At 37.4% G+C, this 16,682-nt stretch overlaps 1 protein-coding gene and 1 long non-coding RNA gene across 2 annotated transcripts in view; one reads left to right on the top strand and one right to left on the bottom strand.

Moving 5' to 3' along the window:
* The window catches only part of LOC139713133 (uncharacterized), a 42,832-nt gene that overhangs the window by 14,507 nt on the left and 11,643 nt on the right, over positions 1-16,682 (top strand). The window lies entirely within an intron of this gene.
* LOC139713132 (uncharacterized) lies at positions 1,149-10,671 on the bottom strand. The gene is made up of 4 exons (XM_071624885.1): positions 9,625-10,671; positions 7,970-8,122; positions 5,781-5,831; positions 1,149-3,025 (listed from the first exon to the last, which is right to left on the bottom strand). The coding sequence occupies exons 1-4, from the start codon at positions 9,922-9,924 to the stop codon at positions 2,033-2,035; spliced, it is 1,497 nt and encodes a 498-aa protein (XP_071480986.1). The 5' UTR covers positions 9,925-10,671; the 3' UTR covers positions 1,149-2,032.

Below are 16,682 nucleotides of genomic sequence, written 5' to 3'. Positions count from 1 at the left end.
GGTATTTCACTAACCATGAAATACACATCACAACATACTTCTTTTAGGTGGGAAATCCAAACGATCACAACTTGTTAAGGGTCAAAGACCTATCATTGAGTATCATGGTACAATAAAAGTATTAACCTTTCAATGGCAGTTGCCCCCTTTTCTCCACCCACCCCCCACACTTTTGTATGAGGGTAGTTTGAAAAGTGAAATGACAGCTACAACTTATATACATTTCAAACACAAAGAAGGGTCCTTTTAATTCTGTGCTTAACTTGGAAACCTGTATAAATTCATAATTTGCTTCACATAATTTGTCATTAAATACATATTAAATATTAACTATTGATCGATCCATCCACTGACAGCACTGCCACTGGATACGAGGCAGAAACCTGACATAATGTCTGCAGCATGCAGGGCTAACCAGCTATTTCTGTACACTTTGTTTAAATGAAATGAGATGCTTCTTTTTACCAGGGAGGTGGAAACTGGTCCCACCTGTGACCTCCCTGTTTTTACTACTAGAGAAGGAAATTGCATGTTATCATCAAATTTTTACAATCACAATTTAGAGCATGTTTTGATTGAAAATTATAACCAATATCATGAGAGGGCTGTAGTTGAAATACCTGTATTCAGATTATGCTACATCCTTCGAGGGTCCATGAGTAATATGTAAGGTATTTTTTTTTTACTTACACAGAAGTTATTGAACAGTGTAGGCAGGTTTTTCACACAACTCTACTTCACATTTAACACATTAGTTACTGAACTAAGGTTTCTTTTTGAGGTTGGGCAACATTAGAAAGTATATACTGTACTACTACATGTATATGAAAATGGGATTTCTCTCATATTGGGCACTTGGCATCACATCTCGTGTTGTAGGCTTTAAATACATGTAGTACTTTTAAATTGAATACAAAGCGAAAACATATTCCGGAAAATTTTCAGAAAGAACCAGCATTCCAATATACATCAATAATAATATCAAGTCAAGATTAAAAATACAAAACGTACTCAGAAACCAGCAAAGTCTTGAAATAGAAATGGAAATGTAAATTAGAACCAACAACGGCTATCAGGCAATCTCATTGGCCGAGTGGACATGATGCCTGACTAGTAAACCAGGGATTGTCAGTACAATTTTTCCCAAGTCTGCCTGTGATGTATACATGTTTGTTTTTCATAGAAGTGACTCAACATGCACTGAGCATTTGGTGTAACCAATGCCAGTGAAGGGCAAAAATTACAAAACTTCCTCTCTTCACTGTGATTTTGGCAATAACTAACTAAATATACGTGTGTGCACATAATCATGATCGCATCCGAGATACAGATTAATTACTAATTTACATGAAAATTTGGTTTTGTAAATTTCCAGCTTGTAAGGAAAGTCTCTGTAGAAGTTATCAATGCAGTGAAGCTATAAAGCAAGGTAGAAAAAAATAGTCACTTGACATGGTTTAACATGGTACTGTGTATGCTATATTTCCGCATGCATGATTTATTTCTTTCTTTTGTGAATGGCTGCTGTCAAACATTTTTGCTAGTGGTTATATTCCTGATCTGGAACCAGGGGAAAAAAAGTGAAATTACAGAGTAAAGATTTTGAACTTGTGTCAAAACGATACTGTAGCAGTCACATGTACTATGACTATCACATGGTGCGACAGGAATGATGGTATCAGAGAGGGATTGGAGTAAATATTGCAGCATGTTGGTAATTTTGTGAATAGCAAGCAACTCCCAAAATTCACAAAAGTACACACCCAAATATATGGCAAATACAGTACATTGGTATGTACATTGTAATATTGTAATTGATTTTCTTGTCAAGCCACCTCTTTGTCTGCTGACATGACAAAATATATGGTACTACTGTATTGAATGTTTAAGTACATGTAATGCACTTATCCACTGAGCCACGAGTACATGCTCTACTTTGTTCGTGAATCAGAACTGAACACCTTTCAAATCTGAGCTGCACCATCACACATGTAGCAGTCAAGGGCATGTCATAGAGTTGTTTCTTTGCTCCTCAGAAAGCAAGCACCTTTTTTGCTTTCATCTCATGGCGCATAACCCTCGTCTGCTTGTATATTGTGTTTTTAGCATATTTCCAGGCTGCTGGCTGGTCCTCCTTACGTACTTTACAAATGTCCATGATTAACTCCTTCATGATTGCCACTCTCTCTTGGTCCAGGACAGGTGAGTCCCCCCATGGTTCGATTTTTGCATTTAGACGTTCTTCTTCGGTGAACAGAGCTGAGGAGACCCTACGTGCTATGTAGTTGAGGCTCTTGGAGGAGTTCATCAGACTTATGAACAGACTGTCGGAGATGTATCTTTGCCTCACTTCCCGGGTTAGGTATGGGACGTATGCTGGATCTGGTATGAAGTCTGGAGTGTTCTCCTTACTGGCAACCTGGCGATTTGGATGAGGTGTGCTTCTTTTCTCCATTCGTCTGTGGTCTGAAGATAAGTCAGCGTTGCGAGGAGCTAGTGGATTGCAGTTCCTTGGAGTGCAAGGGGGATTTGATTGTCGAGTGTCTCTTTGGGGAAGTGAGAGCACGATATCTTCCAGAGATTTAATCCTTTCCTCCTGATTGAACATGGTTCTCTCCTGAGTCTCAATCTGCGATTCTAGCTCATTCACCTTTACCTCCATTGCAACGTTTCTGGCGAGCAAGTCCTTATTCTCTTCTTCAAGGCGTTGGATGCGTGTAATCATGGAAGAGTCGTCTGCGTGAACACCTGTTGACAATTCTTCCAAAATGTCCATCGCAAGGTCGCTGTCCAGGCTTTCTTGAGTGGCATCATGCGCTTGGGTTGGGTTGACGTTTTCAACGGTTGGATGATGTATGCACTCTGGCAAAGGGAATGTACATGGTTTGTCTGACTGGGCAAGTCGTTCACGAAGTGCAGCTGTGGCCAAGGATATGTCTTCATCAGACACTTGAACTGGGGCTGGGTCAACGCGCTCTTCTGGTAGAGATCTCATTGCTAATCCCGAGTCGATGATTGCTGCTGCCTATCCAAATCAAAGAAAAAAAAAATAGACACAGAAAAAAACCTTTATATTATTATAATTTACTACCATTGCCTGATTTAATAAAGACACAAAGAATTCAAGAACAATATACAGTAAGGCCAAAAAAAAAGAAAAAAAGAAGAAGGTTGTACTGGCGTAACATGAGATTTTCAAATAGGGTCGGTCGGGCGGATTTTTATTTTATTTTATTTTTTTTATTTATTTATTTTTTTCGCTACCTGCATTTCACGCGTAAACTCGTGCTCAGTAAACAGTTACAACTGCAGCACTGTATGTGGTGTGTTCGGTAATCATGTAGAAATGCACACCTACCGTTCGCTTCGCCGTTTGTCAATAAAATTTTATGCAGCTATTGGAGATGCTAAATTGAACCATATCAGAGAGTTTTCATGGAATTAGAAAGCCGAAAAGGTAAGAAAAATGAGAAATCAGAGTTGAAAAGTATGTGGGTCGCGAACATAGTCTCCGATAAGTAGTGCACCGATTTCGCGAGAACGATGTCAACGATTATAATGATTCTGGTAGTCTCTAATTAGCCGCTTAATAACAATATCGAACTTGACTTGTGCAATACGTGTAGCCCCTACTTTCTTTTTCGTTTTTTTTTTTACTGTTAGCTCACCTTAGTCGAAGGCTCAAGTGAGCTAGTATTGTGATAGTTCTTTGTTTTCATTGCCACTATCATGATTATCACTATTCAAATTATTGATAAGGTACATATCATTCATACCAGGATTTAGACATCGATCCTTTCTTTAAATATTGTGGCAAGTATTAATTTTATCATGACAAAAGTTGATGATAATAACTTAATTTGAATAGTGTTGAAGGGAATAGAATGAAGTTGAAGGAAAAGTGGAAGAAAAAGGTTAGGCTATTTATTACGGTATTAGAAAGGAGAGAGAAAGAGAGAGAAAAGAAGATGAGAAGGAAATTGAATTCAAAGGGGATTTGTTTCTAGTAATCTACATACTTTATAGGCCTAATTTAAATAATAAATTAAGGAGAATAGTATTACGAAAAGTGAATTGTTATGTTATACAATCATGTATTAACGTTAATATTGTGGACTTCTCATAAAGTGCTCATTTTACCTAAAAAGAAACAGAATATTGAAATTGAAATAGTAATTTGTTTTTAATTGATAGGTTCAACTTATACTAGAAAGTAATTGTCTTTATGATAGTATTTACTTTTTCCATTTCATTTTTTAAATTATGTATACAAAAACTGCAACCCCAGTATTTGCTTTTGTTTTGTAGTAAAAATCCATTTGATTGTGCAATATTCATGATGGATAATTCCCATTTTTTCATATATCTGTTACGTTTACTGAAATTTTTGTACACATATTATCTGTCCATCATTTAGTCAGCAAAAAATGTTGACAGATATACAGTCACACGCAGGAGAAATTTAACTAAAACGATCAAAAAAAAAAAAAAACCAGACGCATCAAGATCACTTTCTTTCTTCCACATTTTACTCTCGAGCCGACGTAATTATTGTGGTTAAATACCAAACAAGCGGCTGTATCACAGACTACAACGATCGATTATCACCGTTATATCGCTCTTCCACATAATCGATCATCCATCATGCTACGCTGACACAGCCGTCGATCGGCGTACTTTTGAGTCAAAATTAGATACTTTTCTTCTGTAATTGACTATGAAATTTCATGAAACCGTCAGATATGGTCCATCTTGACATTTCTGATGGCTACAATAAGTTTTCATTAACAAATTAAGGAAGAAAATGGTAGGTGTGCATGGTGTGCATTTCTACATGATTACCCTGTCGATTCATCTATTCTACAAATCATTTATGAGGCCGATATTACTCGAATTATACCCCTTCACAGAATTTAAAGATGTTGAAATCCCTATCCTGAATGTTTTCACTTCATATTTTACTATTTTGACTTAAGATGGATGCAAATTGACCCATATGTACGATCTTTTCATCGCACACGGCGATCTCTATAACAGTCCCACATATACAGATTCGTGTAAGTTCTCCACATAAGAAACCTATGGCAAAACTGTGCACAATACATTTCAGTCTGAATGCTAAAAGATAAAGAGTACGCTTCCGTGTTGGAAACAGAGACGTACTGACAAGCGAGGCTATGTGAGGCGCTAGCGAGATCTCTCTCTCTCTCTCTCGTACATCCGATATCCCCAGAGCCGTTTCCACTTCCGGGTTTTTTGCGATTGCGCTCGCAGTCAACAAGATACTTGATATCGATAGCAAAAAAAAAAAATAATAATAATAATGATAATAATGATACTAATGATAATAATAATAAAAAAAACATAGGGTCGGCGGAATTTTTAGGGTCGGGCGGGTTACGCCAATACAACAATTTTTTTTTTTTTTTTTGGGGGGGGGGGGGCCTAATGTACACACTGTAAAGTAAAGCCTAAAATTAAAAGCAGAAGTGGGATATCGGCTTACTCAGCTAATATTGAAACCTTGCCTTTTGATTCCTACAGTAAACACTTACATAACAGGAATGCGGTACCATACAACAAAAAATATTTAGAATATATATATTTTTTGGTGCCCATCGGTTGTGGAAAAGATGATCAATATGCGAAAAGAAAAACAAAATACATTGTAAAAACAAAATACCGCGGTATGCAAGACTCAAAGCGGACAAAAACAAAGGCAATAGCTCACTTGAGCCCTCGGCTCAGGAGAGGTAAAGGGGACATAACTTCAGGTTTACCTTCTTTTGCACTTGCAGGGACTTCGTGGGTCTGGGTCTTTTCACTGGAGGCTGAATGAAAAGAGAAAATAAAAAACAAACAAAGAGAAAATATTAATTACCTGACAATGTTCTTTATTAAGTATAATCAAATGAATTCAAAACATATAGCTTGATTTCCACAAGTGGTACTGTATGTGCACATGTATGTATGTTTGTAACTACATGTCTGAACATTGCCAGTTTGGTCTAAAAATGTGTGTGACAACAGACATTTAAAAGTGGAAGCCATTATACTCATTAATAGACTTTCAAAATGGATCCTAAACAAGTAATGATCCCTAGATTTTCCCTCCCTAAGTAAATATATAACATTATTTCCACCCTAAACAAGTATTTTGCCATTAAAAGAGCACCCCCTTTTCCAAGTTTTGTCATTTTTTTTCTCTACTGTATGCGTCTTCATCACCTACCCGTGAGAAACTACACTGTTTAGGCGTTTGCTCAACAAGTATGGTGTCCACCTTTCCACGGCCTTTATTGCTCTCCATCTAAAGTGCAGTGTTATCACAGAACCATTCTGCTGACTGGCAGAATGTCATCAAATATTGGTGTTTGCCCCTTGGCAAAATTATGCAAATTCCCACATATGCATACCTGCGTCTGTGAATTGTTGAAATTAACCCATCACCTCCAAGGGCTTATTACATAGAGAATTGTGTCCATTTTCCGAATCAAAACTGGCAACATTATTTCTCTTCTTTTCTGTTTTTGTTTTTTATGAAACTTCCAAAGAGGTGTAATGCATTTCAAATAAAATGACATCAAGAACATAAATACTTATTTTTATTTTTATTTTTTTTAGGAGGATTGGGAAAAATGTCCATTTTGCTTTAGAAATACTAAATATTCAATCACATGAATCATCAATTTGAGAATTTTTTGGTAATTTTCACAGTCATAATATCGACTTGTTCATTGAATCATGATAAACATAAGATAGAGGCTCACATTGAAGGAGGTTTTTTTTTTTCCTTTCTCTCTCTTTTTAAATCTTGACAGACTCACCTTCATATACATGTGGGTTGACTTGAGTGAATGCAGCAATATTAGTTGAACACATCAATGAGAGTTTCGAGGAAAATCTGACAATCTGTTCAAAATTTATGAATTTATGAAGTATAATAACATAATAAACAAACACTAAACTTCTCTCTTTCAGAAGTCAGGAGGAATAATATTACCCCTAACATAAGTAACAAGTTGAGGAAATGTGCACTTTATTCAAAAAGTCAAGTTTTGTGAAATTCTCTTTTTATTTTCTTATTATCATTGTACGCATGTGACATACACTGTACAATAGTAGTCTTCTCCTCCAGCAGTAATTGCACAGATATTTTAAAAATTCGTAACTTTTGAATGGATTTCCCCTAAACTTTCACTGATGTGTTCTCCTAACATTGTTGTCTTCACTCAATCCACATGTACATTGTATATGAAGCTGAACTTGTCCTTAAAGGACATGTTCACCTTCATAAACATAAGGATTGAGAGAATGCAACAATATTAGTAGTACACATCAGTGAAAGTTTGAGGAAAATCGATGCAAAAGTTATGAATTTTTAAAATTTTTGTGTTGGAACCGCTGGATGAGGAGACTACTACAGCTTGTGAGTCATATGCGTACAACAGTATAAAGAAAATGCAAAAGAAAATTCAACATATTTTCACTTTTTTCGCATAATAAAAGAGCTCTTGACTTGCCTCTTTCTAAAGGCAGGGGGAATAATATTGCCCATAACATTTGTCGGTAACGAGTCAGGGGAATGTGTACTTTTTTCAAAAGATGGAATTTTGTGAAATTCTCTTTATATTTTCCTTATATTGTTGTACGCAAGTTATTCATACACTGCAGTAGTCTTCTCATCCAGCGGTTGCTGCACAAAAATTTTAAAAATTCATAACTTTTGAACGGATTGTCTGATTTTCCTCAAACTTTCAATGATGTGTTCTACTAATATTGCTACATTCTCTCCATCCTTATGTTTATAAAGGTGAACTTGTCCTTTAAAGCTATTATTTTTACTTTCTTATTTTACTTTTCTACTATCGTGAGTTGACATAAATGTGATCAAGCCACATATCATGAGATTCAGGAGTCGGTGGGTTAACTTAAAGCTGGATTGGAAATACATGTACATGTATCTTACCTCTTCAGTCTCCTCATCGCTAGAAGATTCGGACTCAGACTCTGTTGAGTTGTTGCCATGTTGTACCTGGAAAGCCTCTTGCAGCAGTCTATGCTCCCTGGTTTCTTCTGCAATCAGTTCATAGTCCAGTTTTCTGCCATCATCACTAAGTACCTACAAATTTGTAGATTGGAATGGAGCAGGAATATCAACAATGTGTTTAAAGTTGTGTTCCAAGCAAAGAGGAATTCCCAACCGAAAAGCCATTACATAAAATCATTTGGGTATGGAATATGCTGTAGGCCTACTTAAATTTCGCCTCTACTATACTTGTTTGCAGAGAGGTGGGAGAACATGTCGACACTGAGAAATGATTTCCAAAAAATTCTGTTCCCGAGAAACTCACAAAATTTAATTTCTTTTACCTCGCCGCGACCTGACATTGTTTTTTTTTTTTTTCAGGATTGATTCCAAGGCTGAGGATAAGTAATTTTCTACTCGAGACCGACTTAGCGGCCTTTATGATTACAACACAACAACACTAATATACACCCATCTGTTTTACCATTCATTCTATACACAGGTGGTACTGAATACAAACCCTACATGTTACTCTTCCAAAACCTAATCCTAACCCTAATTTAAATTTCAAGACGACTCTAGGCATAGATTATATTCATGAAAGAGTCCACTGTCAGGATATCATAAAATTGGCGAAACATGTGAGCAACACCTCCACGTGCCAGGTCTGTGTGCAATCAGATTACCTGTGTGCTTTACACAGTGGGCAGCCACGTTTGAGATGTGGCAAATTTGAATCTCAGCAGAAATTATGATTTTTTTTATATTTTTTTTTAAAGATTGAAATATTAGAGTATTATCAAAGATTCTGGTATTTAATTGAAAATTGAGTTCTGAAACTGTTGCCTCTCTCCTGCCGGGTGAAAAAAAGAAGAAGAAGTTGAGATATACTGTACATAGCAGGTGTAGGATTAGGGTTAGGTCAGTGTTTGGTAGCCCTGGATGTACACAGTGAATGACAAAAACGGGTTCACAACTGAAGCGATACTGTGCAGCACAATTGTAACCGTCCAAAGTTGTGGAAAAGTAAATTATCGGGCTTCATTTGGTCAAAGAAACCAAATGCAAACAGGTGCAATGTATAACAGGTGTGGCAGTATAGCAATTAGCAATAGCTGAAATTACTTAAGTTGCTTTACCTTTAAGTTATAAATAGATGGTGATTCTATTTGTTGGAAATTCATCACCACATAAACCACAGACAGTATAAATTGCTGGTGCAAAAGAAACAAATTAGGAATATTTTATAAATCACAAAATGGGCCCAAATATCCCAGAGTATCATACTGTAATGCCCTATAACTTATAAGAGTTTATTATAACCTTATTGTAAAATGGAAAGAGAATCTAATTTGATGAAGTAAAGAATACATGCAAATATCACATGATTGCTCTCGGTGAAATTTATAGGAGAGATGTTAAGTTCCTTCTTGGGCCACTCTTTATGAGTAGATGATTATGTATAGAAAAATATGTTCAGTAGACATGACGTGTAGACTGCTTGACATAGCTGCAAGGCAACATCTCAGATGATTAGTTACAGATTACTCCACTTCAAAGAAAAATACATTTGATAGCGGGAGTGGTATACTCACATAACAATTGAATTCATCATTGATGTCAACAACAAAGGTGTCTCCTCGACTGCCATCAAGATTCAGCCAGGCTACTCGGTCCCCACGTTGCAGTTTCCAGGGATGTCCCAAATTAGGCCAGTCTGAGGTTTTTAAGCCTCGACGCAGAGACCGCTTCAGGACTGTTTCACGTACTTCATCCTTCGACAGAGTTGTCGCTGCGGTGTATCCCAACCATCTGAGAATGCATGAAAAGAACACAAATGTTCCAAGTTTTGCATGTACTGTTAACAGTTCTAAATTGTGACACAAAATGTTCATTAAAGAATAAGGTTGTTTGTTTGGTTTTTTTTTTCAGTTGAAAAGCCTGAAAGGCAATGCAGTGTAGATAGTCAACACGAACACTGCAAACTATCACTGAAGGTGAATTATACTCCTGCTCCAGCAATCAAACTCCTGTCATTTAAAAAAAGAAAAATTGCAGTTACAATGGCGATGCTTTGTCCTTGAAACCAAGAGTCTGACTTGCACATCATTTATCTAGAAATACCCCAATACCTCAAGTATACCAAATTTGATTAAAATTGCTTGAAATTGTGGAATTAGTCGTTCAAAAAGTTTTTGGAAAAAAAATTATGTGGTTACAATAGGCATAGCAATGCTTGGTCTGGCACAAATAAAGTCTAACTCAGGTCTTTTTTTTTTTTTTCTTTTTCTTTTTTAGATTTCTTCCAAAGACGCCTCTACCTTTTTATTTCTAATTCTACATTGTCGTTTTCCAAATGTTATTAAAAGAGTTGCAGTGTAATAAAGATATTGCAGTCGGTTATTTGCAATAGAGACCTATTTATTCTATTCTAAAGTATACATGTAGGTAGAAATAGTGAAAAAAAACCAACAAAACCAACAGGAAGGAAAGACGAATTCACATCGTCATTGGCCTAGACTCATACTGTAAAGCTGTCACGAAGCAACACGACTAGTCTACCACCACAGTGTCGCTCCCCGCGGCCCGCGCCGCCCCTAGAGGCCGGCCGGCCGGCCCTGCGCTGCCTCTTTTCAAAAGTGTGACCCGCCGCTTCTCGCGCGGCGCCGCGCCGCGCCCGTAGCTTGCATTTTTTTGTTTCTTATTAATTCTTCGCTTTAAATGCAGTAACATTACATGTAGGCCTACTTGTACTTATCATATCCAAAATAAAGAACATCTCGTAATTCAGGCGCTAATGCAGTATCGTATCCGCTTAACGTTAAATATATCTTGAATTTCACCGTCCACACTCCACATTCTACCAAATTTTCACAAAAATGACAGGATGAACGTAAAGTGAGTGAAGTTAGTTGGACACCAGGGCAGCGTTGAATTCTACGCTGTTCTTGGTAGGTTAGTTACTGATTTATTCTAGACCTATGATTTATAAAACGTTAATGTTAGAGTTTAGTGCTAGCTGCAAGATAAATCGGGAAGCACTAATAGGAATACTTTATGATAAACTGAAGTTCTAGCGTTTACGAAACTGTAAGTGTATCGCACATTACAATCAAATTTTTTCACCAGAATATGACGAGGTACGGACCACCTATACGGTGTTTTTTTTTTTTTTTTTTTTTTTTTTTTTTTTTTTGTACCGGGGAACGTAAAATTCAATAAACGGATGAGTATGGCATGCAAAAATTTATTTACAATTAATGACACCGTGCCTTATCATGCACAACTAAGAGTTTATACATGTAAAAACAACAACTAACGTTATGGGTTTAGACCTCAGATGGCTCATGTTTTAGAAAATAGAAGGACGACGCGAGCGTATGTGATCGCATCGCGTCGCGTTACATTGCATGCATCTGCATGAAGCACTGAAGTTCGTACCGGTATAAACAAACAAAACTAATAATACAATTTAAAAAACCCTGTTCGGCTGCCGTTATTCGGCGTTATTATTTCACAAATTTCACAAAAATCTAACGGTACATTATATTAGCCCGGAAGCGACTAATAAAAGTAGGTCCTACTGTTACAGTGTTAGGCCTAAAACATTTTTGTTAACGTTACAAGCATCAAATATCATTTGACTTAAAACGAGTCCCGAGTATACTGTACTCGGGTACTAGTAGTAGGTGTCTACGGCAAATGTGTGTTGTAACACTAGCAAAAATCAAAACCGTCCTTAACGGGTTAAGTCGTATTTATACACTTACTTCACAGTGATTGAGTCGCTTTCCTCTGGACACCACGTTGGCGCGGAGCCATTTCCCACTCTGCGGATCAAGACCCTGGGACTTGTCGGGAACGCTTCGGCATGATTGCGCAGGATGATGGACGTTGACCTGATCGACACGAAGAGCTGATCCTGAGCGCTCACGCACCGCACTGCTTAGAGTATGTCAAAACAGATGCAGAATTAGAAGTACCAATTGAAACAAGCAGAGGCCATACCATGGAAACAATGACGCTACAATTATACACCAGACAGCGATCTCTAGATTTAACCGTTATATAGAACAAGCGAGACAAGCAACAAGTAAAATGTACAAATCAAGTCTCTTCGGCGCGTGTCACACGTTTCTATGTCGCGCGCGCACCCCGGCTTATCGATCGATCGCTCGTATTAAAGTCTCTACTATTCATGCATTATTGTTCCACTTGTACTTGATGCTATCATCAAAGAGCAAAGCGAAAATAAAGAAAACTTTTAAAGAATTAAGCCTTAAAAGGGCGGGCCGCATCGCAGTCGAGGCCAGGGTAAAACAAAAGCATTGGGTTTCCTACCGCGCCATTCAAGCCTTCAAGGAAAAAGAAAATTACAATTGTATACCGTAAGCGGGTGAAGAGAACAAGCCCTGCCTGGGATCCGGGATACCACATTTTTAATCCATAGGGCCTATGCATTCCACCCCCGGCCCCCCATCGGATATGAAAATGCTGAGAGCAAAAGATGAAGATGGCTGCAGTATATAAAACAAACACGTTGTCATGATTTATTTGTGAACTAGAAATGTCGCTACATGGCGACTGGTATGCCGCCGCCATAATGCATGGTTCTCCGAATAGGTCTATAGCGCAATGCCTTGACAATGTGTGATGACAGTTTCACATAACTGGCAAAATATTAAAATGACAGGTTTGTCACACATGCATTGAATGTTTGTTTTCCTTGAACAAGGTTTATTTGGATGAATGACTACACTGTCTAATAAGAGTGGCAGGTATTTGGGGGGTTTGTACCCAAACTTTTGACCCTTTTATAAGATTTTAACACTTTCACTTGACCTTTGACCTTTTGGCCCTTGACTTTTGACAAGAAAACTTCCCAGAGAATCTGTATTGGGGTAATGCATACACTAAGTTTTCAAGAAAAAAAATCCTGCTGGCATTGCATAGGTAAGAGGGAAATAATGGCATTTTGATGAGTTGACCTCGACCTTTGACCCCTGACTCTTGACCGATGACCCCTTGATCACTGCCAGTCAGTACATGCATATATACTAAGTGCCATGAAGATACCTTGAAATATCTGTGAGATATGGGAAAAAAGTGAAATTTTAACATTTTCACTTGACCTTTGACCTCATGACCCAAAAACTCTCTCTCGGGAATCTTTATTTGGTAGTTCATGTATACACCAAGTTTTCAAGAAAAATACCTCCAGGCATTGGCAGAGATATTAGGGGAAATAGTATAATTCTGAGCATTTGACCTTGACATTTGACCTTTGACCTTGAGCATGTGCACCCAAAAGTTGATAGGCACAACTTCACCCACTCATACATATACATGCCAAGTTTCATTAATAATGATAATTAATAATAATAGTGGCTACCTTGTATAGCGCACAGGTCCACTTTTCAGTGCTCATGGCGCTTCAAAATGAAAAGATATCATATATTTACATGCATATACAACAAATAAGAAAATGGTAAACCAAAAACAAATACATAACAAATAATAGAATAAAACATATACCAATTAAAAATACAATATTGATCCAATATTAATGACATACAGCAATTACAGTCCCTCAGTATGAAAGGAACAAGATAAGTTTTAAGTTTGGATTTGAATGACTCTGTGGATGACAGTTCCCTTAACTGGTAAACAAAAACAAATATATACCAAATAAAGAATAAAACATAAACCAATTAAAAATACAATATTGATCTAATATTAATGGACATACAGCAATTACAGTCCTCAGTATGAAAGGAACAGATAAGTTTTAAGTTTGGATTTGAATGACTCTGTGGATGACAGTTCCCTTAACTGAAGAGGTAACTGATTCCACAATTTCGGTCCCATAACGGAAAAAGCACGATCACCATACCCATGTTTTACTCTGGGTGTTTGGAGTAAAAATGCATCTGATGATGAAACGTAGCCTTCGTGCCGGAATGTATTTTTGAACAGAATTACTTATGTATATTGGGGAAAAAGGAATGAACTGAATGATGTACTAATAACAGAATCTTGAAAATAATCCTTTTTTCTACAGGTAACCAATGTAAGGAACGGAGAACTGGTGACATGGAATCAAACTTATTAGTAAAAGTTAACAATCGGCAGCAGAATTTTGCAACCGTTGAAGTTTTGTGACATCTTTTTTTGAAAGATTACACAACAATGAATTAGGATACCTCTAACAGTTTTTTTAGATACGCTGTCCACAAAATTGATTACGGACGGACGGACGGACGGACGGAAGGAAGGAAGGAAGGACGGACGGATGGACGGACGGAAGGACGGACGGACGGACGGACAACCCGGAAACATAATGCCACCGGCGACACTTCGTGGCGGAGGCATAAACAAGTGATCAAGTGTTGTAACAGGGGCGGATCCAGGAATTTCTGTAAAGTGTGTGTGTGTGTGGGGGGGGGGGGTGCGTGACTAATATATCTGGTGGCACTTCCGGGTTTCATTTCATTTTTTTTTTTTCTTTTGCTTTTCACGAAAAATAAAGGGGATCCGAGGGCGCGCGCCGGTTGCGGCCCCCTCTGGAACCGCCCACTGGTCAATAAGTATTCACCATAGGCCTATATTTTGCATCAAAAACTGCATGTAAGCGGATGAAATTTTAACACGCATGTGTGAAGTATTTTAAACAATTATCACTCTAATAACTATTGTTTAAAATGCTTAAAACCTGACTGTGGAATCTGTCTTGAATACTGCGCAAAAGTTTGAAAGACACTTTTTGAAATTTGAGGCTCAAATATTGTGTGTATTTGTTATGCGGCAAGTTTTTAACGAGGAAGGCGTTACTTAAATGCTTTATTCAATGAATTTTGCGAGTACAGTAGGCCCTATGTGTTCACTATTAATTACGACTCTTGATAAAAGTTGCATATGATTACTAAAATTATTTGCTTCAGAACGGTCTCATATTCAAGTATAAAATGTGCAGTTCGATGCCCCGTCACTGTGTACGGAGTGATAGGCATGCTCGCCTGGACACACAAAAATGCACATTACCTGAATATGGACACCATTCTGAAGCAAATAATTTTCACACAACAATAGATTCAATGAACTCTTAAATGAATCCTACATGGATTGGAACAATCATCCCCCAGCATTCCCACTGATTCCCACTGATCAGTTACTAGCCATCACCATTATTTTTTTTTTTTAATTATATTATAATCTTACGGGCCCGAATGTTTTCATAAAAAGATGGTAGGATGTCAACTCTTGCTGGAATGGCAACTTCCAATAGCAACAGCCAATCACGAAGCTGGATTCTTGTCGTTACCATGACAATTGCCATTCCAGCAAGAGATGTCATCGTATCAACTTTTATGAAAGGGGAGTATACCAGGAGACAGTAATATTGTCAATACGAGTGAAATCATAATCATTGTATATATATTTTGTCCATTTTCACAGTGGACGAACAGTATTTTGTATTTTAGTCAACTTATAATATGCCCCGCGCACCCACGAACAGAGAGAGAGAGAGAGTTGAGGACAGTCACACAATAAAACGAAACGCATGCACACTCTTTTTGTATACATGGTTGTGTGTCCATAACCTTTATTGGGATGATTCAGTTCACATAACTATATGTGTGCAGGAAACAAACATTTTATGAAGTAAAAGCTACTTGTAAGTGAAGTTCAAGTACAATACACGAGTGAAGGTCTTTTCGGCGCGTGTCATGCCGCGTGTCGGTATCCGACTTATCTCTATCATACAACTAAAGACTCTATTCTATTGTCCATGCATTATTGCTGCTTGTTCTGCTCACAGTCGGGGCAACTAACAGCGCTTTCAAAGAGCAAAGCTTAAGAAAAAGAAAGAACGTTAAGAATAAAAGGCGACCGCATCGCATGCGAGGGCCAGGGTGTTATTATGAGCAAAAGAATACGTACCCTGTCGCACTATTCAAGGGGGAAAGAACTTAAAAGATGGTGCAGAAAACAGGTGTTTCTCTTTTAGCCAAGTGCCTTTTTAATTCCCTAATCGATAATGAAGATTAAGAAACAAGAACACCAGTAAAAACACAATGTATTTTCTTCACAATATGGCCGAGTTTCTTTGGCCTGTCTAAATTTTGCATGCAAAACGTGTATGGCTCGAAAGATTCAATTCTTTTCAAGCTGTAATCGTACAGACGAATCACGCAATTATAAGGATCTTTTTTTTTTTATTTTTTATACCGCGGCTTCTATCATTAAGCAAATCATGGCTTGTGTTTGCTTTATAGCAACTATATCAATATATGAATCACGAATGAGGATAATCAAAATTAATACATCCCAAAAATAGAAGTGGTCATGCTCAATCAATTAGACATGTATTTCTGCACAAAAGTAACCTGTTGAATAATAATACGCGAACATGACATTTCATGGAGAGATTGATTTACTTGAATTAATTTTCAAGCCGCGTAAGTCAGTTGTGTCTTAATGTCGGCATAATAATGTTAATTGTATCATCTAAACACAGCTAAGATAATTTTTATATGTAATTTGCAGACACAGTCACGCATACGAAAACATTCAGGCACACAAAGCTTAATGCACGCGCTCATGACAGATCTTGTATGTTTCTTTTTTCTCCTCTTTCATTGTCTCCTTCAGC

Source organism: Diadema antillarum, unplaced genomic scaffold (assembly GCF_040938485.1).
Source record: "Diadema antillarum isolate AM-2024a unplaced genomic scaffold, OU_Dant_1.0 seq00001910_RagTag, whole genome shotgun sequence".
NCBI classification, from domain to species: Eukaryota; Metazoa; Echinodermata; class Echinoidea; order Diadematoida; family Diadematidae; genus Diadema; species Diadema antillarum.
This window is presented reverse-complemented; position numbering and strand designations above follow the sequence as displayed.